Raw genomic sequence first — 24,235 nt, forward strand, 5'->3', positions numbered from 1 at the left:
AACGCTGCTCCGGCAGCTGTTTCTCCCTGAAATAAAGCCTTTGCCTGAACTCCTCGTTCCGTCTCGTTCCTGGAGAGCATGCCTCTCAATAATTTAAAACTTTTATCTGGTATCTGCGGGCACCTAATGGCAGCGCACTCCGCCTCTCCCTCCCATCTCCCACCCCTGCAAGACGGTTGGGTTCACTGGGCCCCGGGTGGAGGCAGCCACTTCTCTGGGAGGCCCTCCGCGCTCCAGGCCGGGCCAGCGACCTGCTCACCAGCTAAGAGGAAGCCCGCGGGAACAGTGGACTCACTTGCGAGCTCTAACCACCATTCCAATCTTTCGTGAAACGATAACCACCTTCACGCCGGAGACTGCCATTCCCCTAGGAGCCTCAAGCGCTCCAGGGTCTGGCGGAACCTCCCGGGAGCACAGAACGCTCGCGATAATAGGTCTTTAATCCCGCGAGGTGAAAGGAAGGAACGCGCATCTGGAGACGCCTGGGAGAACCGTAGTCCTTTTCCGACTGTAGGAGCTTACTCAGGCGCAGATGTCCATTTTCCAAAACCGTCACGATTTGAAAAGCGACAAACGAAACGCCATATTTCTTCAATTTTAAGGTGCGTATTCTTTGCATTTTTTACATCTCTAAACGGATGTCTCACAATAAATGGTGTGTTCCTGCTGAATTGTCAGCATTCTGTCTGCTAGTGACTCAGGATACGATGCATCTTAAAACTGATGGCATGTAGATTCAATAAAACAGTAGTTAGAACTTCAGTCCAATTGATGGGGCGTGTGTAACCAATCCGTCGTGAAGGGTCTGTAGGCAGAGTCCTCTTAGTCCCTCAGCTGTTTTTAAAAGGCTCACCGTGGTCATCTGTGGCTTTGGAAAAGCTGCTCTAGCCAATTGCCGTGTGGTGGACCCAGACCCAAGCTGGAATTCAGTTTTCTGACCTGGGAGAAACCACCTCCGTAAAGCTCAGGCACCCGAGGTTGTTGACCCAGTAAACCTGCACAAAGTTTAGAATTTAATATAGAAAACCTCTTGTTAAATGTGGTAGATTTACCTCCCCTTCCTCCTGAGACCTTCTAATATGATAGGAACGTGTTATTATAAAGGCAAAAACCCATGAGAGTAAAAAGGTGGGAATCTTGTGGAGCTGGAGGTAGATGGACAGTGGCCCCTGCCTTTGAAGACAGGGGCACGGAGGTCAGTGGCTGAGGCATCGTGCATGAACATGCAGCTGGAAATGCAAGAGACTGGGGTCTCTCCCTACTCGAGACTCTGGCAGTCATCACCCCCTGCCCAGCAGTAACTGAGAAGTGAGCTCAAAGAGAGGAGCTCAGAAACTGACCCGAGGCAATGTCCTGTTCTGAGTTTCTTTGGTGAGGAACCTCCCCGCTCTAGCAGCTACCTAGTCAAAAGAAAAGACTGGTAGTTAGGGTCCCTCCGAAGAATGGCCCAGCCAGATCAGAGCCTCACTGCTCAGCAATCCTACCTGCTGAGAGCATCTCATTTATCATGTAATGGAAAATCCTAGGGTCTGCAGACATTTGAATAGAGAGTAAAATAACAAAATAATAACTCAGAAAGACCAGGGATGATTCTTACACGTATCTGCAGGGCTTATTTATATAATAAGGGATTTTCTGCAGTATTTTGATTGTAATAGAATTTCTGGGTAATGAATACTGTATTGTTTGGCATCATAATTTAATATCAAATTGTTTTTCCAAAAAGATGCAACCTTCAAATAGTGATGTTTAACAATGCCTATTGTTATTCTATATCCTTTTTAAGTTTTCAATCTGGTAAATGTGAAATGGTGTCTGCTGACCTTAATTTGCATTTCTCTGGTTCTCAGTAAATCTGAACACATTTTGGTCTGTTTATGGTCCCTTCGTGTTTCCTTTACTGGGAACCAGAAAAAAGACAACCTGTGTTGTCTTTTTTTAAAATGACTGGTATTTTGTCATATACTCTAGATACTGATAATTGCCAGTGTCATAATATCTTATCCCATTTTATGACTTGTTTTTCACCACCTTTTGATGAAAAGAAGTTTCTAATTTTGAGATACTAAACTTAATGAAACTCCTCCTGTTGTATACTTGTCTAATTTCCAGCAATCTGTTAAGCTCTCTTCTTTTAAAAATTTATCTATGATTCTTGGGGTTTTTAAATATTAATTTAATCTCTACATAATGTCTTGGCTAGGATCTTTAGAAAGTATTGTTTATAAGTAATGATACTGAGCATTGTGCTTTTAAAGATACTCTTTCAAGTATTGCTATAGATGTTTTTTGCAAGTCGTTGTTAAAGAAGATTCCCTTTTATTTCTAGTTTGTGAAGAGGTTTTTTTTTTACTTTTGTTTTTTATTTTGAAAAAATTTCTTAAATATATAGAAAATTTGAAGGTATACTACAAGAAGTTTCTTTTCCCTTAAGCATTTTGGAGTAAGTTGTTTATCGGACATATCCTCACTTCTCAATAGTTTATATTTTCTGTAAACACGGATATTCTCCTACATAACTGCAATTTAACCATCAAAATCAGGAAATTGGCATCAATGCAATAGGCCATTTTGTATAAGCTGAGAATGATCCTCAGTTTATGTTTGTAAAACTTGCACATGATCAAATTCAAGTTACACATCTTTGGCAGAAATATCATGAAAGTGATTCGGAATCTGTCCATTACCTCCTATCAGGTTAAACATGATTTCTCTTTCTTCCTTTACTAATTATAACTGGTCACTTCATTTGAAGTGGTGTCTGCTAAGATTCTTCATGGTGGAGTTACTTTTTTGTTTGTAATTGGTAATTATTTTATGGAGAGATTCATTGACACTATGTAAATATCTCCTTCTTTGTCAACTATTGTATCTGTCCCTCTATCTACCTATCTACATATCTAATCTATATGGACGCATGTCTTGTATTTCATCTTATTTCAGTATAATGGATTATTTTCATTCTTTATTTTGGTGCTTGAGTTGTTCCAGATTTGGCCAATACTTCAAACTGGATCTTATGTCTTTTTGACATGTCTTCAGTATGCTTTGGGCATTTAAAAAGAAATTAATAAAAGCAAACTTTTCTCAAATGCTTTTCTGCCTTTGTATAGATGATCTCGTGGTTTTTCTTCCTTCAATCTGTTACTGTGGCAAATTACATTAACGAATTGATTTTTTTTAATGAGGGTAATCAACAGAATAAAATTCTGTAAATAATAACACTTGGAGTTATTATGTAGCTTGGCGTTACATGGTACTTTTTAAAATGCATGCAGATCCTTCTCATTTTTAAAAGTATTTTTAAATATTCATTTAAAATATTTCATGGTATAGGTATATCAACTACCATATTATCATTTGTACTTTACAAGGAATATTAACAATAATTAATAATAGGTATAAAACATCTATTAGGTATTTACTGAGATAAGGCACAGTCCTAGCATTTTATATATATGAACACATTTAATCTTCGTTAGAACGCCATGAGGTGGGTATTGTTATTGTCATAATTTTACAGATGATAAAACTGAGGGTGAGAGAGGTTGAGTAGTGGGTCTGGGATCACACAAACCCTGTGTCTGGATTGTTAAAAATTATAAACTGAGATAATAAACTAGTGAATAAACTATGTTCTACCTTACTTTCTTGACAAATATAACTTCATAAGGACTTAGAATTTGTGAATTCCTCAGAGGTCCATGCCAAAGCACACCTTTGGCCCTCAGCCCGCAACCTAGCCTCCACTTCTTCTCCCACCTCCTGAACATTCCACAGCAAGAAGAACCATAAGGTGAGAGAGGGGGAAAATTCAACTTCCCCATTTGGAGAATTCCTGATATTCTTGCAAGCAGTGGAGACAACGAAATCAATAGGCCGAGCCCTCAATCTTGGGGTTTGTTCATATGAAACTTATCCATGCAAAGGATAGGCTAAGCCTACTTAAAATTAGGCCTAAAAGTCACCCCCAGAGAACCTCTTTTGTTGCTCACATGTGGCCTATGTCTCAGCCAACACGGCAAGCAAAGTCACTACCCTCCCCCTGTCTACATGGAACATGACTCCCAGGGGTGTGGACCTCCCTGGCAACGTGGGACAGAAATCCTAAAATGAGGTGGGGCTCAGCATCAAGGGATTGAGAAAACCTTGTCGACCAAAAAGGGAAAGAGGGAAATGACAAAGTGTCAGTGACTGAGATATTTCAAACAGAGTCGAGAGGTTGTCCTGTAGGTTATTCTTATGCATTGTATAGATATCCCCTTATTAGTTTAAGGTGTATTGGAGAGACTAGAGGGAAGTGCCTGAAAATGTAGAGCTCTGTTCAAGTAGCCGTGTTTCTTGAAGATGATTGTATAATGATTTAGCTTTAGCAGTGTGACTGTGTGATTGTGAAAACCTTGTATCTGATGCTTCCTTTATCTATGGTATGGACAGATGATAAAACAAATGGATTAAAAATAAATAAGTAATAGGGGGAACAAATGTTAAAATAAATTGAGTAGATTGAAATACTAGTGATCAATGAAAGGGAGTGGTATGGGGCATAGGAAAAAAATAGGGGGAACAAAGGTTAAAATATATTGGATAGATGGAAATATTAGCAGTCAATGAGAGGGAGGGGTAAGGGGTATGGTATGTATGAATTTTTTCTTTTTATTTCTTTTTCTGGAGCGAGGCAAATATTCTAAGAAATGATCATGATGATGATATTGTGAGTCGTTGATTATATACCAAGAATGTAATGTTCATATGATAAGAATGTTCATGCATGTATGTTGTTATGTTCTGTCAATAATAATAATAAAGTTAACACAGCGAATAAGTGGTAAAGTTAGATTTTTTAACCTGGGCAGTTCTTTAATTTTATTCATGTTTCTTCTTCATGCCCTTGGTTCTTTATACTCTTTTATAAGCGCACTTATTATATTTCATTGTAGGTAATTGTTTGCATTCTGTCTTCCCCCACTAAATTACGAGCTCCTGGATGGTGAGGACTATGCCTTAAGTACCTAGCTCAGTGTCACACTAGGCACATGGCAAATACTAAAGAATCTATTGAACGTAGAGTGGATTTGTTAATGAACCTCAAGACTATTTGGCAAATTTCTTCTTTTTGTGTGGTGATCTGTTAGACTCTGAGAAATAACAAAGAAGATAATCCTGGATCCTGTTTTCAGGTTGTTTCCAACCAAGTTGAGGTGAAAAACTCTCCCCAGATTAAAAGTTACATAACAATCCAACAGATGACACTAATGAAAGCAATGAGTTGGTGCAGCTAGTATATGAATAAGGCCCAAATGTGTGACAAATGAGGACGAGCATTCAGAGAAGGGAGAGGAAAGCAGACCTGGGATCCTCTGAGTTGCTCAAAGACAGTTAAATGTTCAATCCAGGGCTAAAACTAAAGCCTCCACCTACCAGGCTACAGCTCTTCAATTAGACCAATGTGTCTGTATCCAAACTCTTACTTCATTGTGACAGGCACTGTAGAGTTTGCCAGTATAGTTCAAAGAAGTCATCATTGCCTACTGATAAAGATAACTCTGGTGCCATACTCCTAGTTTGAATCCAGCTCTCCTGCTTGCTTGCTGTGTTGGTCTTATACTTAAAAATCAGTTTGGCTCTGTGTAAAATAATGCTCCACATTTTCTTTCCTTTAGTTACTGATATATAGTATACCATTATTGTCTGGCCTATTGGTTTAAAAAGTCTGATGACACTGATTTTCTTGTACTTAAAGGGGAATTGTTTGGTTTGCTTGGATGTCCAAAGGATGTTTTTGTTTTCTTTAAAGTCCACTAGCTTTACTAGGATGTCTCAGTTTTGATTCTTCTGGTCTGATTTTCCTAGGAGGGCTGTGAACCTTTACAAAATATGTCACTCTTTTTTTTTTTTCCTAATTTCAGTGAGCTTTTCAGTAAAGTTTTAAAGTTTTTGCTACTCTGTTTCATTGCATTAGTTTTCTTCTTCAGGAACTGAAGGAGAGGTTTTGTGTTAGGTTTTGTGTAGTTTTTCCAAAGATGGTCACACCTGTATATTTATTCCAGACTACATGCTTTCCTCACCACATGACCAACATACCTCACCATGAGGTAGGTTTTCATGGAGGTTTTCTCTCTTTGTATCTGGGTCAGGCCTTGTGAGTAGCCCTACTATTGGGCTACAGAAGAAGTAATGCTACATGACTTCAAACAGTGGTCATCAAAATCATCCAGCTTCCTGTGGCCCTCTCTCTCTTAGGACATGTGCCTTGGGAACTCTGCTACCACCTTGTGAGGCAGCAAAGCCTTCCTGGAGAGACCAGTGGAGGATGCTCCAGCCAACAGATGCAGGGAGACCCTCAGCCAACACCCAGCATCGACCTCCAGGCATATGAGTGAACAAGTCTTCAGATGACTCCAGCCCCCAGCTCTCAAGCCTTCTAGCTGAGGCTCTGGACATTACCAAGCAGACATGATCCATCCCATTTATGTTCTTTCTGAGTTACTGACCCTCAGAAACCATAAGAAATAATTAGTTATCTTTCTTATTTAAAGCCTCTAGATTTGGGAAATATTTGAGACACAGTAATAGGAAACTGACACAGTCATGTTGGCTCTTCTTTTGTTTCTATTTTAATTTCCTATTTCTGTCAGTATTTCCTAAAGTTTATTCTCATTTTATTCCTCACATTTTTTTAATTTAAAATGTTTTCATTCAACTTCCTTTATCTTTTGTCCTTATTCACTCTTATGCCCCCATCAAATTTTTTAATTTGTTTTTTGTTTTATTTTTTTAATCATTTCATTTTTGATTTGCCTCTACCTAGTTTTGTCAATGTAATTTGCATTTCTGAAATGATTAAGTTTAATTTCTAAAGTGATTTTAGCAATTTATTTATTTGTCTTAACTATATTTTTTCTTGTCAGCTTGTTTCTGAGACTTTTTAATTACTATTTATATTCTGCTTTCACGTTTTGTACCATATTCTTAACGCTTTTTAGCTTGATTTGAGTGTCAAATATAATTTTGATTCGTTTTGAGGACACATCTTTTTGGTGAGTTTTCATTAGGGATGTTATTCTGCTCCCATTCCCTCTTGCTTATAAGTACTTTATATGGCATTTTACTTTGATCCCACAACTGAAGGCTCAGGCTGTTTTTCTAAACCTGTGGAGGAAGACCTATAGATTTCTTCTCTATAACCTCTCTAGTTTCGTATTTCTAGAGTTCCTTCCTTTTTTTTTTAGCTCCTGGGTAGCGTCCCTCTCCCCCTTTTTTCAGCGTCTTCTGTTTCCTGTGCTCCTACCTTCCCTGCCTTGCTCAGTGGGACCCTCTGCTTGGAAGTTCCTCCTCAGTGTGGGGCTAGGTCTGATTTTTATAACGGTAAGAAAACTTGTTTTACTGGGCTAATGCAAGTTTTACACATTGCTAAATAAAATTTGATGTTATTTTCTTAAGAATTTTACATCTCTGTTCATGAATGGGACTGTTCCTTTCTTCCACTTGGCTCATTATCATATCAGATTTATTCTTGCTGCACAGATTTAACTAGAGTATGTTCCTGCTTTTTCTGTTCTGTGGTAGATTTTGTGTAAGATTAGGACTATTCCCTGAAGTTTAGAATATCAAATGTGCATGTGCTTTGTATAAATGATAAATCCAAAACTGAGTGAGTGTTATTTTCTAAAATCTGACCAGATCAAAAGATTTTAACAAGCATTTAGAAAATAAGCATCATTTTGAAAGTTTTTTTTTTGAGAGAGACTCTATTGAAAGTGTTTCACAGAAAAAGGTTATTTTATTCTCTTTATAGATTCTCTCTTCTGGCTACAGTACACAAATATCTACTGTGTCCTAGGACTGTAATTCATAAGGATCATCTCTCCTCTTCCCATGGCCACCACCCTTTTTTTCATTGTGACTCGAGTACATTTCCTCACGGAAATTAACAGCATGTGTTGATACCATGTTGCCAATCAAAAAAATCATTACTTGATTTTTATGCTTTGGAGTTAATTAGTATAGTTTTTGAGATCAGTAAACTCTGTTCTGAACTGGGAAATGTGACAGTGTACTTGAACTGTATTTTATATGCCTGCTTAGAGAAGCACTATTCTTACCTGAGAGAAAGTATGTGGCTTTTAGAAGCTGTGTGCAGGAAAGCCATTGAATAGAATGTTCCATGTGAATAAAACCTATTCTAAGTATATTTGTAGGAAATTTGTCTTCAGTTCAATTGAGCATGTATAGTGTGTCAGTTACACTGCTACTGCGAGATTCTTACCACCTAGATGTCTCTGAAGTATGAATTGAGAATGTGTATGTATATGTCATTTATTTTGGTGTATGAAAATGTCAGTACTTACAGAATATAGCAATTTATACATATTTAAGTATAAAGACATTTGAATATAAGTATTTATAGTTACAGCTTTGAAACCTGAATCTTATCACTTCTTGTGATCTCAGATGTCAGAAACATCTGAAAATATTTAATTTGGGCTCAAGTATTTATCTTTTGATCACTTAACACATTTTTGACAAGTTTGAAGTGTCTTTGGATCCCTGTAGTTATATATTTTTGCAGTCTATACCTTGAGAGGCCTAAAGTTGGGCAGAGAAACATTTTGTTGCACTATTAAAGTCTCTAAGGATTAGTAATTATTACCCTAAGATAAATTGTACCTAAATGATGGCTGTCTAAAGCTCTGAAATTATCCTATAATTTGTAATATGTAAAATTAATCTTAGTAATTTAGGTACAGTAATTCTGCTTTCAACTTTCCAAAAATGACTAATGGATCTAGTATACTTTGAGTATTTTATTGGTTTAATTATGCTGCCTGTGCCAGTTTGAATCTGTTGTATACACTAGAGATGCCATGTCCTTTAACCCTTATTCAATAATGCTGGGTGGGATCTTTCTGATTTTTACCATGGAGATGTGTCTCTACCCATTCAAGGTGGGCTACTAATTGGAGCTCATTAAGAGGGAACCATTTTTTGAAAAAGCTCAGAACCAACAGAGCCCACACAGCCAGAGACCTTTGAAGATTCATAAAGAAAATGCCCCCGAGGAAGCCATTGTAGAAGTCCAGAGAGAAAGCTTGCATGCATCACTCTGTACCTGTCCAGCTGAGAGAGAAAGCCCGAACATCATCAACCTATTTGAACCAAGGTATCTTTCCTCAAATGCCTTAGATTGGTCATTTCTATAATGTTGCTTTAATTTGGACATTTTCACAGACTTAGAACATGTAAACATGCAACTTAATAAATTCCCCTTTTAAAAAGCCATTCCATTTCTGGTATATTTATTCTGGTAGCTTGCAAACTAGAACAATCTCCTTGTTAAACTGTTATATCTCCTTATTAAATTGGCCCCTTTATCAGTACATAATGGCCTTCTTTGTCCCTTTTTATGGTATTTCACTTAAATTCTATTTCATCTGATATTCATATAGCTACCCCTGCTCTCTCTTTTGGTTGTTACTTGCATGGTATATACTTTTTCCTTCTTTTCATTTTCAACTGTTCGATCTTTAAATTTAAGATGAGTCCCTTCTTATAGCATGTAGTTAGATATGCTTTTTTATCTTACCTTCCTAATCAACCTTTGGTCTGGATAGTGAATCCATTTATATTGAAAGTAACTACTGTTAATAAAGTACGTTCTTTTGCTGTTTAGCTTTTTTATCTTTATATCTCATACATTTTTACCCTCATTTCTTCTGTAAATGCCTATTTCATATGCCTGATTTTTTTTTCTATTGAACTGTTTTGAGTCCTTCTCAGTTCTTTCTGAAAGTTTTTTCATATGATTTCTTTGTGTTTCCCATGGAGTGTTGAGGTGGCTTTTGAAGTCCATTTTCTATGTGATCCAATGTGCTAAACTTCTACATTAAATACGCAGTCGTAAGGAAACATTTGCCTCTTTTTCTGTTATATATAAACATAGGCCTATATATCTTCTTTTTCTAGTGATATTTGAAGTAGTGTTCAGATTTAAAATCTACTAAATTGGAATTTTTTCCTGTGCAAAAACTTATGAAAAGAACATCCCATGAGAGGAAATTGGTACAGGGTATTTTGTTCAAAATAGAAGAGCAGATGAGTTTAAGTGATGAGGAGGTTGATTCTAGTAAGAGAAAAAGTTGCTGATAAAGATTTCCATTTTAATTGTATTAGCTGGGGTTCTCTACAGAAACAGAAACAGCAGGAGATATCTGTAAATATATAATTTATATGAGTGCCTCATGTAACCATGGGAATGTAGAGTCCAAGCTCTGTAGGGTAGGTCACAAGCTGGCAGCTCTGATGAAGGTCCTCAATGAACTCTCAGAAGGGGCTGGCTGATCAACTGTGGGGATGTAGGGTCCAAGATCTGTAGGATAGGCCACACACTGGCTCTGATGAAGGCTCCCAATGAACTCTTAGGAGAGGCTGGCTGGCTGAAGCAGGAAGAATCAATATCTCTTCTGAATATTCCTTAAAAGCCTTGTGATTATATTAAGCATCACTCATTGCTGAAGACACTCTCCTTAGCTGGTTTCAAATGCAATCAGCTGTGAATGCAGCCAATGTGACCCTGATTTAAGTCCATGAAATGTCCTCATAGCAACAGGCCAGCACCTGCCCAATCACACAACTGGGCACCACCACCTGTCCAAGTTGACACATGAACCTGACTGTGACAGTCTATTCCTTGTCAACTTGGCAGCTATACATATCACCTTAAACCATACTTAATCTCTAAATAGAAAACAATAACAGATGGAGATTTTCCTTGCCTAACAATACTCAGCTGCCCTGCATACAACCAGAAATGCATTAGATCTCTCCAGAATAAGGTGCAAGTTCTTGGATAATATTCACCCTTAAACTTGATGTCTTACAACTTAAATGCTATAACATGAACTAAACAGCATTACAGTACTCATTTCTATAACTGATCACATGGTCATAGTTCATATTATCACTACCTTCTTCCACTACCAATTCCATGTTCCCTTAACCCTCAGCACGAACTTCACATGGCCTTGGTTCTTTGCTTTGTGGAGTGACCCAAACATTCATTCGTGAAGTTTTAGAGCCATGGGTAGTCCTGCCTGGATTGGGTCATTGCAGTTTTTCATTGATTTTAATCACAGGGCATGTTAGTAGTAAGATGCCCTAGTGGATCTCCTATATTCAAGGAAAACTCTTCTTTACCTCCATTTTGTGTAGTTGCAGTCCTAGTTCCCCCTGATAGTCAGGGTTAATCACCCCAGCCAGTGAAGTAATCCCCTTCTCAGCTTGTTGATCCAGGGACATGAGTAGCCCAAAGTGACAAAAGTGAAAGTCTTAGATTCCAGTTCAGTGGAATCATTTCTCTTGGTTGAAGCATTCCACCTTCTGGACATAAAACCAACCGAACAGCAGAGCTCAAGGTCTCAGGGACAGGAAGGAAAATTTTTCCTGGTGGATCACTTGGGGATAATAGTGAGTGGTGCCACTTCAATTTCCACCCGTTATTTCCTGGACCCATATATCCTGGCTATGGGAGAAACAGCATTATATAGTGGACACTGATTCAGAGCATAAACAGCCTCCTAGAGAACCTCATACAGACCTGCAAGGTATTGGCACCTAGTTGGCACTGTAATTGAGTTTTCAAAAGGCCATTCCACCATTCTATCAATCCAGCTGAATCCGGATGATGGGGAGCATGGTAAGGCCAGAGAATTCCATGAGCATGTGCTCATTCCCACACTTCTTTTGCTGTAAAATGGGTTGCTTGATCAGAAACAATGCTGTGTGGAATACTATGATGATGGATAAGGCATTCTGTAAGTCCACAGATGTTTTGCAGAAGAATTGCATGCAGGGAAAGCAAACCCATATCCAGAGTATGTCTGTTTCAGTTAGAACAAATTGCTGACCCTTCTCTGATGGGAGTGATCCAGTGTAATCAACCTACCATCATGTAGCTGGCTGATCACCTCAGGAAATGGTGCCATGTCAGGGGCTGAGTGTGCATCTCTACTATGGGCAGATTGGACACTCAGCAGTGGCTGTAGCCAGGTCAGTCTTGGTGAGTGGAAGTCCATGATGCTGAGCCCATGCATAACATCCATATCTACCACCATGACCACTTTGTTCATGAGCCCATTGGGCAATGACAGGAGTTGCTGGGAAAGAGGCTAACTGGTATCCACAGAATGGGTCATCTTGTCCACTTGATTATTAAAATCTTCCTCTGCTGTAGTCATCCCCTGGTGCACATTCACCTGGTACACAAATATCTTCATTTTTAGCCCACTCAGAAAGTTCTATCCACATACCTCTTCCCCAGATCTCTTTGTCACCAGTTCTCCAATCATGCACCTTTCAAGTCCATGACCATCCAGCCAAACCATTAGCAACACCCCATGAGTCAGAATACAGAAACACATCTGGCCAGTTTTCTTTCCAAGCAAAATGAACACCCAGGTGCACTGCTCAAAGTTCTGCCCACTGGGAGGATTTTCTCTCACCACTGTCCTTCAAGGGACATCATGGAAAGGGGTTGTAATGCTGCAGCTATCCACTTTTGGGTGGTACCTGCATATCATGCAGATCTGTAAACCAGGCCAGAGTTTTCTCTTCTTCAGTCAGTTCACTGTAAGGAACTCCCCAAAAGGCCATAGCTCTGGTCTGGAAAAGAGAAGGTAATGTAGCAGGTGTGCAGACCTTGGGCATTTGGGCCACTTCCTCATGTAACTTACCTGTGCCTTCAGGAACTACTTTGGCCCTATCTCCTATATGCCATTTCCATTTTATGATGGAGTTCTGCTGCACATGCCCAACTTTATGGCTTTGTAGGTCAGACAACACCAAACTCATGATAGACAATTCAGGTGTCATGGTAACTTGTTGGCCCATGGTTAAGCATTGAGTCTCTACTAAGGCCCAGTAGCAGGCCAAAAACTGTTTCTCAAAATGAGAGTCATCTGCTTTAGATGGTAAGGCTTTGCTCCAAAATCCTAAGGGTCTGCATTGTGATTCTCCTATAGGGGTCTGCCAAAGGCTCCAGACATCACCTCTATTCACCCCTGGCACTTCCAGTACCATTGGATCTGCTGGATCATATGGTACAAGTGGCAAAGCAGCTTATATAGCTGCCTGGACCTGTCGCAGAGCCTCTTCTTGTTCAGGTCCCCACTCAAAATTAGCAGCTTTTCTGGTCACTCAAGTGGGTTGGAACAGCACCCAAATGAGGAATATGTTGTCACCAAATCCAAAAGGATTTGCCTCTTTTTTGGTCATAGGAGGGACCAGATGCAGCAACTTATCCTTCACCTTAGAAGGGATATCTTGACATGCCCCACACCACTGAACACCTAGAAATTTCACTGAGGTGGAAGCCCCGGTATTTTTGTTGGATTTATATCCCTATTCTGACACACAAATTCCTTACCAATAAGTCTACAGTAGTTGCTACTTCTTGCTCACTAGGTCCAATGAACATGATATCATCAATATAATGGAATAGTGTGATGTCTTTTGGAAGGGAGAAACAATTAAGGTCTCTACAGACAAGATTATGACATAGGCCTTGAGAGTTGATATATCCCTGAGGTAGGACAGTGAAAGTTGCTGACCTTACCAGCTGAAAGCAAACTTTCTGGTGGTCCTTATTAATAGCTATTGAGGAAAAAAAAGCAGTTGCCAGGTCAATAGATGCATACCAGGTATCAGCTGATGTATCGATTTGCTCAAGCAATGATACCACATCCAGAACAACAGCTTCAATTGGAGTTACCGCCTGGTTGCACTTATAATAATCCACTGTGAACCTCCAAGACCCATCTGTTTTTTGCACAGGCCAAACAGGAGAGTTGAATGGGGATGTGGTGGGAGTCACCACCCCTGCATCCTTTAGGTCCTTAAGAGTGGCACTCATCTCTGCAATCCCTCCAGGATTCCAGTATTGCTACTGATCCACTATTTTTGTTAGGCATCCACTTGGCCTTTCCTACCATATTAGATCTCACTCCATGAGTTAGAGATCAAGTGTGGGGATTCTGCCAGTTGCTCAGTAAGTCTATTCCAATTATGCATTCTGGAACTGGGGACGTAACTACAGAAAGGGTCCAGGGACCCACTGGGAGATAGATCTGAGGTAAAACTCCATTGATCACCTGACATCCATAAACCCCTACTCTGACTGGTGGACCAGCATGACGTTTTGGGTTCCCTGAAATTAATATTACTTCTGACCCGGTGTCTAGTAATCCCTGAAATATCTCATCATTTCCTTTTCCCCAGTGCATAGTGATGGTGGTGCAGTGGCAGAATTCTCGCCTGCCATTGCAGACCCCCAGGTTCGATTCCCGGTGTCTGCCTATTAAAAAAAAAAAACAACAAAACAACTATTGGTCTCCTTGTGGAAGGCTTGCAGGACCATTACAGTATATATTTGTAGCAGTGTAACAGGGTCCTTCCCCAGGGGACTTGCCTCCCCCTCTGTTCTAGTTTGCTAGCTGCCGGAATGCAACACACCAGAGACGGATTGGCTTTTAATAAAAGGGGATTTATTTTGTTGGTTCTTCAGAGGAAAGGCAGCTAACTTTCCACTGAGGCTCTTTTCTTACGTGGAAGGCACAGGATGGTCTCTGCTGGTCTTCTCTCCAGGCCCCTGGGTTCCAGCAACTTTCCCCGGGGTGACTTCTCCAAAGGCCTGGGCTGAGCTGCAAGTGCTGTGATGAGGAATGCTGAGCTGCTAGACTGTGCTACATTGCGTTCTCTCATTTAAGCACAAGCCAATTAAGTTAAACGTCACTCATTGCAGCAGACACGCCTCCTAGCCGACTGCGGATGTAATTAGCAACAGATGAGATTCACCTACCATTGGCTCATGTCCACAGCAACAGAACTAGGTGCTTTCACCTGGCCAAGTTGACAACTGAATCAAACTACCACACCCTCATTCAAGGGCTCTCAGTCTGTAAACTGTCTCAAGTCTGGAAATTGATTAAGGGGGCATGACTCTCTGTATTTATAATTCAAGTTAGACTTCTGTTCACTTGACTTAGAACTTTTTTTGCTTATACAGCTCAAATAAGAATTTAGTAGACTGCCCATCTATTGTACCTGTAGGTACTCCATGATCTACTAGCCAATGCCATAGGTCTCTGAGAGTTAGATTTTGACTACTGCTTTGACCCTGCCATCCAGTTTGATAGCCATGTCCACCTTATCTTTGGTGATTACATGCTGCCACCTGGCTTCTGCCAACTCAGGATCTGATCATCCCCATTGTGTTTAAGGATTCCAACTCAGTGACAGCAGTTCCCACAGTAATATCTAACCTTCAGAAATTGACAACCACGCAGATCTTCAGGGATGGTGGATTTAGTCTCACAAGTTTAGTTCTCACAGTTCTGGTAAAACGTGTATCCTCCAGACATTCCCAGGGTGTATGTGCAGGCTTTCCATGATAAGTCCACTCTAACATTCCTATCTCCCTTAAGCCACTGGATCCCTCATCTATATTATGCCAGGGCAGTTCTGGCATTTCAACCTTAAGTAATGTCCTCCACCTTTTGATCCATGTTTCAGCCAACAATCCAAGCAAACTATTAATGCCTTTTTTATCCCTTTGAGCTATAATATTGAATGCAGAATCTCTGCTTAGTGTGCTTTTATCAATAAATTCAGCCAGGTCCAGTTTTATATTCCTCCCATCCTATCAAACACCCTTAAAATCCATTGCCACACATATTCTCGTGATTTCTGTCCATATAAATCGAAAAATCCTGTAGTTCTTTTGGAGTATAGCATACCTCCTCATGGGTGACACTTTGTACCTCACCTTTTAGGGCCTGTTGGGACTTTAGTTCTAGGTCTGGAAGAAATGAGAGCTGGTGGGGATGGGTCATGAAAAGAATTAGAATAACTTCCAGACCAATTGCTTCAGGGTGTCTATTTTCTGTTTCATTTGGTGAAAGAGGATTAATTCCTCTAGGGTTAATCCTTTCAGGTGGAGGTAGGGTGGCCAACTACTCAGGGAAGACTAGAGGTGGGGTGGCTGTGTCCTCAGGGAAGACTATTACAGGGTTATCTAGAAAAGACTCAGCACCATCTAGGATTTCATCCTCCCCACCACCATCATTATCAATCCATATATCGCCATCCCATTTTGCAGGGCCCCACCTCTTTCCAATCAGTGCCCTCAGTTTACAGACACCATCCAAGATTGAGATTTCAGTTTATGTTTTAAACTTGTTACCCTAACAATGAGTCTCTGAGTCTGATTTTCAGAGACCTTAAGTCTGCAGTTACAGGAAGTAAGATTTTCCTTCAGGGCACTCATAGGAACTTTTTCATCTGTCATATGGTACACAAGTTTCTCATTTGAAGCCTTCACCTCATCTCTTTCCTTCATCAATGTATATGGTTTATCAAACAAGTAGCCAACATCTCTATACCTCCTATTTCCACAAAACTCCGTAAAATTGTCAAAAACATATCCCACAGAAGCTGACTTCGTATAAGTGAAGCATTAGAACAATCCAATGGTGATATTTTGACTCTTTTGCCAGCTCACCGCATGGATTGGAAGTTTCATTCTGATTATGGGAAACAGAGTCCTTAGTGCCTTGAATCCAGTCAGAGTAGCAAACCAATCGTAAAAACCTATTTTTAAGATTCTGTTTCTTAAGAACCATTCCTGGCATCTAGCTGTATTAGTTAAGGTTCACTAGAGAAATGGACTCAGCGGGAGGTATCCATGAACATAAAATTTATAAAAAGTTCCCATGTAACTGTGGGGTTGTAGATTCCAAGATCTGTAGGGTAGGCCACAGGTGGTCTGATGAGGGTCCTTAATGAACTCTCAGGAGAAATTGGCTGGGCAACCGTGGGAATGTAATGTTCTTATAGCCACAGACAGCCAGCACTTGCCCAATCAGACAACTGGGCACCACACCTGGCCCAGTTGACACATGAACCTGACCATGACAATTACTAATATGGTTTCTAAAGAGATAAGAAAGACAGGAACTCAATCAGGGGAAATTTGCCCCTTCAGTGAGAAAGAAAGAATAACTAATGGATGTGAATGCAGAAATAATTATAGAGATTTTGGTGCTAAACTGAGGTGATTTATTTGTCAAATTACATCATTCATCTGATCTTTATGCGTTTAATCCTGTCTACTGAAAACTGTGAAAGTATGTGAGATTCAAAAGTATGGGACTTGAAATTTTTATAGAATGTGAAAGAATGATTCTGTTATCAGGATATATCTAACAGTGCTAGGAATCATGATTCTGCATTTCACCCTAAAACAATAGCTTAGTCATGTTCTGTGTCAGATGCAGTAATTAGCCATAAATCTAATGGAAGTAGAAAGTCTTCATCTGACATTCTGATAGTCAAGCCAGAGAAATTATATGTGAGGAATTCTATGTACCAAATATTGAAGTGCCTTGATTTGTAATTTATCATTTAAATAAAATAAGTGGACTCCATAGCATTTAACTATGCTCTGGTGTTTATTATCTGATGGGGTAAATACTGAAAGGTACATCATAAATATTCTTCTTAGAAAATACATGGAGTATATTGGCTTTTACATCAGGGTTAATATGAGTATCAAATTTTTGAAAAACAGGTAATTCTGCAAATATATTTAATACAGCCTTTTTTCCCCCTGCACTTCATGAGCAAATGAGTGCATTAATCCTAACTCTGGTTTATGACACATTATCATTATTTGTACAAGAAATGCGTATAATTATTAATGATGTTTTAGAGGATAATTTACATTATATGTATCAGTTCATATATGCAAATAATGAAAAATGGGATGTCACAGCTGATGCTGATTAATACATGAAACCCTTCACAGAAATATTACAATAAGCAAAAAGATTTTTTACCAAATCTCTTCATTCTGTATTTTCTGAGGCTTCAAATACCATAATGATTGTGGGACATGATTATGACATTGTGACCCATATACTTCTGCCATTCTGTGATACAGGAGATTTTTATGGCTAGGTTTGCATGACAGGGGATATTGATGCTCCAAATTGATCATGACCTTGAAAATATCTACCCCTTAATTAAATAAAAGTTTCTTGGCTGCTATCAAAACCCACTGGGGTGAGATCTAGAACTTAGTGTTGAGGGTGTTATGTTGTGATAAGTCACGTGAAAAAACCAAAATGTCTTAGAGCAAGTGTACCCAGAATGGCAAGAGCAGGTTAGAGCAGGGAGGGAAGGAGAGTCCAGCGGACAGGGATGGATGTTATAGAACCATTGCTAGTGCATCAACCAAGCATAATTATATGTGAGGAATCCTAGTACTGCTTTTTCTGATAGTGGAGACTTAATAATTCCCGATAAGACATGGGTCAGGAACTCCTATGTTTTAGAATCGGAGGGAATTAAAAGTTTCTGAATACCATGGGTTAATTAATACATATAATTCAGTGATTTTTATGTCATTATCTGTAAAATGAAGGTATTCATATCTTCGTATTTTTCTAGAGAAGCTAGGGCCTCCTATGTGTTGATGGAGACAGAAGAAAAACCTCCCCGTATTTCCCTTGAAATAAATACACTTCATATTCGTGTTGATTGGACTGGGTAAACTCCCAGGTGAAGGGATTGGAATTCATGACAGATGAGTCCCAGAATTGTGGTCAAAACTTGAGTCTAAATGCTTTTATCTCTTATCTCAGGTTTGCTCACCTACTACTTGTTCCATTGTGAGTGAAAATCCAAAGGAAGAAAGTTGTCATCTGACCTATTGACAATGCAATCACAAGTAAGTAGAGAATTCTTCAAGTGAAGTTATACCACTGGTGCTAGAAAATGGGGTGGTTTCTACTAGTGGCATCAACATTCTGAGTCATTCATGAGCTGTTCAAGGATCTAAGCTTCATTTTAGTTTATCTAGACTCTAGAATAGTTATGGTACCTTTGGGGCTCATCAATAAGTAAATTCCTTGCCAGTATTACAGTGGTTTGTTCCAGCCTTCAATCAGTTTATGTACTCTTTTACGAGATGAGAGATATTTTTGTATTCTCACTAACCCATGGCCTCTTTGGAGAAATAATGCCCTCATGGATCACAACAGTGCCTAGAGTTGGCTTAGGCAATCAGTGAACATAGGTGATAGAGATTAATAAAAGCTGACGTTAGCAGTCAGTGGGGAAACTGATGTTTCACCAGGTGCATTCAGCCAATCCAGCTTTACACATGCTTGGGTGTAAGTCTGTATTGTTAACCAGAGCGTCAAAGAAGTTTAGGAAATAAAAGGAATAAAGTCTTGATAGAACATATTTGCACATTTTAAATACTTAAATAAAAATAAAAATTTTCCTGACAAATATTGTTCCCAATTTCCTAACTTCAGTTTTTGTAAATTAACTTTATTCAGTTTATATAAATGGATATAATGTATAATAAGTATTGTCCCTTTTGTAGAATTGAAAATTTGTGACATTTTTTCAAGATTTGAAGAAGCAGCAAAGAGGTGTCTTTTTATCTTGAACAGACAGATAAGGTGATGATATAAGAGGGAAAATGAAATCTAGCATTATGGGACTGATAAAATGTTGAGAATGGAGGTATTCTACCACAGGAATGGTCATACTAGGGCCGTTGTTCAGTACAGCTGTCTCGATGGTCCCTGACTTGTGATCCTGCATCTATTGTATTTAACATAGTCCTGAACAACTGGGTTATGTGGAATTGAGGGAGGCGGTACTTACCGATCCAGAATTCTCCATGAAACCCTGTTCAGTTCTGCATAATTCTACATATTACTTCAACATTCCCTGTCACATTAATAAATAAGAGACCAATTAATTGAATTTAGATAGAAAGCATTTCACATATCAGTGCATTGGATCTGTACAAATGCATAATATACATTAAACAATTTTATAAATGAGAGGAAAGTGAGTTCATTCATTTATGGGAATAATTCAGCACTAGTCATTTTTAAAAAGTCATTTGATGGTGGATATTTCTTGCCTTATGATGAGTCTGTAGATTTACCTGAAATTGGTGGAAAAGATCATTTAGGTTATGGATACTCTAGAGCAAATATTACACTCAGCATGAGGAAGCAATGATTACAAGTGTACTGGGAAAATTTTCAGATATATATACACCACATGATGTGGCATTCCTTGACAGTGTAGTTATATGTATTCAGAATGTCTATGTGTCTGTGAGTGTGAGAGTCTGTGAGAGAGCCTGAGCATTGAGAATAATCTAACTGGAACTCCAAATACATTTCTGCTTTATATACACACAATCTCTGCTTCCTCAGAGATGTCTTTTTTGAGTATCACATTCGGGATTGTGTTAAAGATGGCTTTGTGTGAATAAAAATTTCTGTGATATATTAGGCGTTAATGACCTTCAAAGATGTAGCTGTGGACTTTACTCATGAAGAGTGGGCATTGCTAGAACCATCCCAAAGAAAGATGTTCAAGGAAGTGATGCTAGAGACTATCAATCATCTGGTTTCAGTTGGTGAGTCTCTGAAAAATTTATCGCCAGTCTGTTTCAGTCATCTACCTAATCTGTCTGCTATCTACTTGTTTATCACATCTATCATATATCATCTTCTATTTCTTTATTTCAAGTACCTAGGTCAGCTTCTCCAAATTGTTGTATATAACCTTTTTATATTCTTTATATTATATTTACATTCAGCCACCTCAATGCAATGTTTCAATTTAACTTACATCTAGTTCACCCCATAGAATTTAAACTTCCTGACCACAACTTAATGTCTTTCTTGAATCTCAGTCTTCAACACTCAGAGCAATGCTGGGAAGTTACTGTATAATTTTTAAAGCTAAATAAGGCACTATACATTTTAAAGTAATTATACAATGATAAAAATACTACATTTATCATTTCCTATGTGAAATTTAGCTTGTTTTAGTGCAGTTTATTCTTATTGGATTATTTTTAAATAATCAATTGTGGGAACATAGAATTTCTCCACATTGGAGAATATGGAGGTTTCTGTAGTCTTTATTTAAAGTTGTACATGCGCATTAACAAACAGAAGTCCCCACTGCGATGCAAAACATGGTCAAGATTTACCACTTGTTGGTAAAATACTGTCAGTACTCTGTATTCAAAATATTTTTGCTGTCCTGTCCTTCTATGCTTACCTTTTTCTTTGGTAGTGTGTCACGGACATGATAATGCATCGTTAACACTTAACTCAAATTCCTGGTACCTTTTTCCCTACAAACAGGATGTCTGGTATACAAATCAGATGTATTTTCTCAATTGGCACAAGGAGAAACAATGTGGAGAGAAGGAATGGAATTTCTCCAAAAGCAGAGTCTAGGTGAGTTCTAGGAACCCATGCATCAGTAGCGGAGGGACCTCATCAATAAGTGAGTATGTCCTTTGAAATATCTATTTCAGATTTCCTGATGTGAGTTATGGCTTCTGAAATGTAGGTTAGGATATTTGTGAAATTTTCTTCATATGTGGTCATTATTATATAAACTTATCAAGTTCTATTCAGGTGTCTTTGGCTTTGGAAAAAGGATATTCATGTACTTTAGAATTAAACTTTCATGGGAGTCTTGTCCTGGTCTTACTCCTGGAATATTTTTCCTCTTTTTACCTCTCACTTATCCCAACTTCTTTTTAGTTTTGTCATATTTCAATCCTGAAAATTTCTGATTTTTAATGTCCTATCATGTTTCCTTCTGCCTAGAGTATTCCTTAATTTGATATTCTTTCTCAGCCAAATGTCAATGTTTGAAACATGGACAAATATTTTGGACTTTCAAACTTTGTATTACCATAATAATACTCTAACAATTTATTATGTTTTTCCCCCCAAATAATTATAGGTAGGAAGATTCCCTATAAAAGCCAAGAAATGATGTTCATGCAACTTACCTACAAGAAAGACAGTTCTGACATCATGTCATTGGTAAGCTTCATTGGTGTGGACCCTAGTTTTCCAAATAAATATCTCAGGATTGGATAAATAAGGAATTCAGTACAATCACCTAGCTATAATTAATATTGGAGTTACAAGCTAATCCAACAAAACCTATAATCATTTGACTTAAGGGAAAAATAAAACTGAACACAAAATGTGAGTTCTTATAAAAGATGATTACAAGGTGGGCAATGGTGGCTCAGTGGCAGAGTTTTCACCTGCCATGCCAGAGACTCAGGTTCAATTTCCAGTGCCTGCCCTTGCAAAAAAAAGCTTAAAAAAGATGATTACATAAATGTGGTTCACATACATAAAGTTTGAAACATTTTGAAGTTCAAAATTGATCAACTAGCTCTGCAGTAGGGGTGGTATTTTAGAGAAACTCTACATGCATGAAAAGGAATGATATGTATATGAAACTAAAATGGAAAAAATTTCAATTAGAGCCTTTAACTGAAAAACTAGTTGAATATTTCTTTGTAGGTAAGGGAGTAACTGTATGTATATGGACAAATGTCTGACAGTCTCATCCATCTCCCCAAAGCAGATATCTCACACTCGAAAGAATTCCTTTCAGTGTAATTATTTGCAAGAAGATGCCACACTGAAATCCACATCAACTCAACATCCTTTAATTCCTATGAGAAAGAAACCATATTTAAGCACACTTGGAAAAGTCCTCAGGAACCAGTCATCTTTTATGCCACATAATCAGATTCATACTAGAAGGAAATCCTATGAATGCCATCAAAGTACAAAAGTCTTTATTACAAGCTCTGAACAGAGACATTATAATGGAATGCAAAGTATAGATAAACAATACGAATGCCTTTTATGTAGGAAAGCATTCAATAGAGTTTCCCATTTTAGACTACATGAGAGAATTCACCCTGGAGAGAAACCCTCTAAATGCCATACATGTGGAAAAGCCTTCAGTCTTTGTTCTCCCCTCAGACAACATGAGAAAACTCACACTGTAGAGAAACCCTTTAAATGCCATGCATGTGGGAAATACTTCAGTCAAAGTTCTCAACTTAGATACCAGGAGAGAAGACATACAGGAAAGAAACCCTATGAATGCCATACATGTGGGAAAGCCTACAGTCTTTGTTCTACCCTTAGAAAACATGAGAGGACTCACACTGGAGAGAAACCCTATGAATGCAATTCATGTGGGAAAGGCTTCAGTCTTTGTCCTACTCTCAGAAAACATGAGAGAACTCACGTTAGAGAGAAAAACTATGAATGCCATACATGTGAGAAAGACTTCAGTCAAAATATTCAACTTAAAGAACATGAGAGAAGTCAGACTGGAGAGAAACCCTATAAATGCTATACATGTGGAAAAGCCTTCAGACAAAATTCTCAACTTAAACAACATGAGAGAAGTCACACTGGAGAGAAACCCTATGAGTGCCATACATGTGAGAAAGCCTTCAGTCTTTGGTCTACCCTCAGACAACATGAGAGAACTCACACAGGAGAAAAACCCTATGAATGTTATCAATGTGGGAAAGCCTTCACTCAATATTCAACAGTTCAGAAACATGAGAGAACTCACACTGGAGAGAAACCCTATGAATGCCATGCATGTGGGAAAGCCTTTATTCAAAATTGTCAACTTAAACAACATGAAAGAAGTCACACTGGAGAGAAACCCTATGAATGCCATGAATGTGGCAAAGCCTTCAGACTTTATTCTACCCTCAGAAAACATGAGAGAAGTCACACTGGAGAGAAACCCTATGAATGCCATACATGCGGGAAAGCCTTCAGTCAACGTTCTCATCTTAGACACCATGAAAGAATACACAGTGGAGAGAAACCCTATGAATGCCATACATGTGGGAAAGCCTTCAGTCTTTGTTCTTCCCTCAGAAAACATGAGAGAACTCACACAGGAGAGAAACCCTATGAATGCCACACATGTGGGAAAGCCTTCAGAGGATGTTCTAATCTTAGACATCATGAGAGAACTCACACTGAAGAGAAACCCTATGAATGCCATACCTGTGGAAAAGCCTTCAGTGAACGTTCTTATCTTAGACACCATGAGAGAAGACACACTGGAGAGAAACCCTATGAATGCCATACATGTGGGAAGGCCTTCAGTTTTCGTTCTACCCTCAGAAAACATAAGAGAACTCACATGGGAGAGAAATGCCATGAATGAGATACATGTGGGAAAGCCTTCAGTGGATGGTCTATTCTTGGGCTTCATGAGAAAACTCACTCTGGAGAGAAACCTTATGAATGCCATACATGTGGGAAAGCCTTCAGTC

At 38.7% G+C, this 24,235-nt stretch overlaps 1 protein-coding gene and 1 long non-coding RNA gene across 4 annotated transcripts in view; one reads left to right on the forward strand and one right to left on the reverse strand.

Annotated features, from left to right (window-relative positions):
- Positions 1-24,235, reverse strand: part of LOC143647079 (uncharacterized) — a 100,765-nt gene that overhangs the window by 72,272 nt on the left and 4,258 nt on the right. For all 3 annotated transcript variants that reach the window (XR_013157823.1, XR_013157821.1, XR_013157822.1), the window contains 5 exons: positions 21,908-21,963; positions 19,735-19,800; positions 18,709-18,763; positions 1,341-1,400; positions 296-995 (listed from right to left, as the gene is read on the reverse strand). This is a non-coding gene — a long non-coding RNA (uncharacterized LOC143647079). The remainder of the gene's footprint in view (positions 1-295; positions 996-1,340; positions 1,401-18,708; positions 18,764-19,734; positions 19,801-21,907; positions 21,964-24,235) is intronic.
- LOC143647074 (uncharacterized) lies at positions 205-24,235 on the forward strand. Its single transcript, XM_077116701.1, has 7 exons — positions 205-602; positions 6,244-9,163; positions 18,699-18,784; positions 20,380-20,506; positions 21,246-21,341; positions 21,859-21,941; positions 22,498-24,235. Exons 3-7 carry the CDS (start codon positions 18,773-18,775, stop codon positions 24,124-24,126), a joined length of 1,947 nt encoding a protein of 648 aa, XP_076972816.1. The 5' UTR covers positions 205-602; positions 6,244-9,163; positions 18,699-18,772; the 3' UTR covers positions 24,127-24,235.

Source organism: Tamandua tetradactyla, chromosome 9 (genome assembly GCF_023851605.1).
Source record: "Tamandua tetradactyla isolate mTamTet1 chromosome 9, mTamTet1.pri, whole genome shotgun sequence".
Classification (NCBI taxonomy): Eukaryota; Metazoa; Chordata; class Mammalia; order Pilosa; family Myrmecophagidae; genus Tamandua; species Tamandua tetradactyla.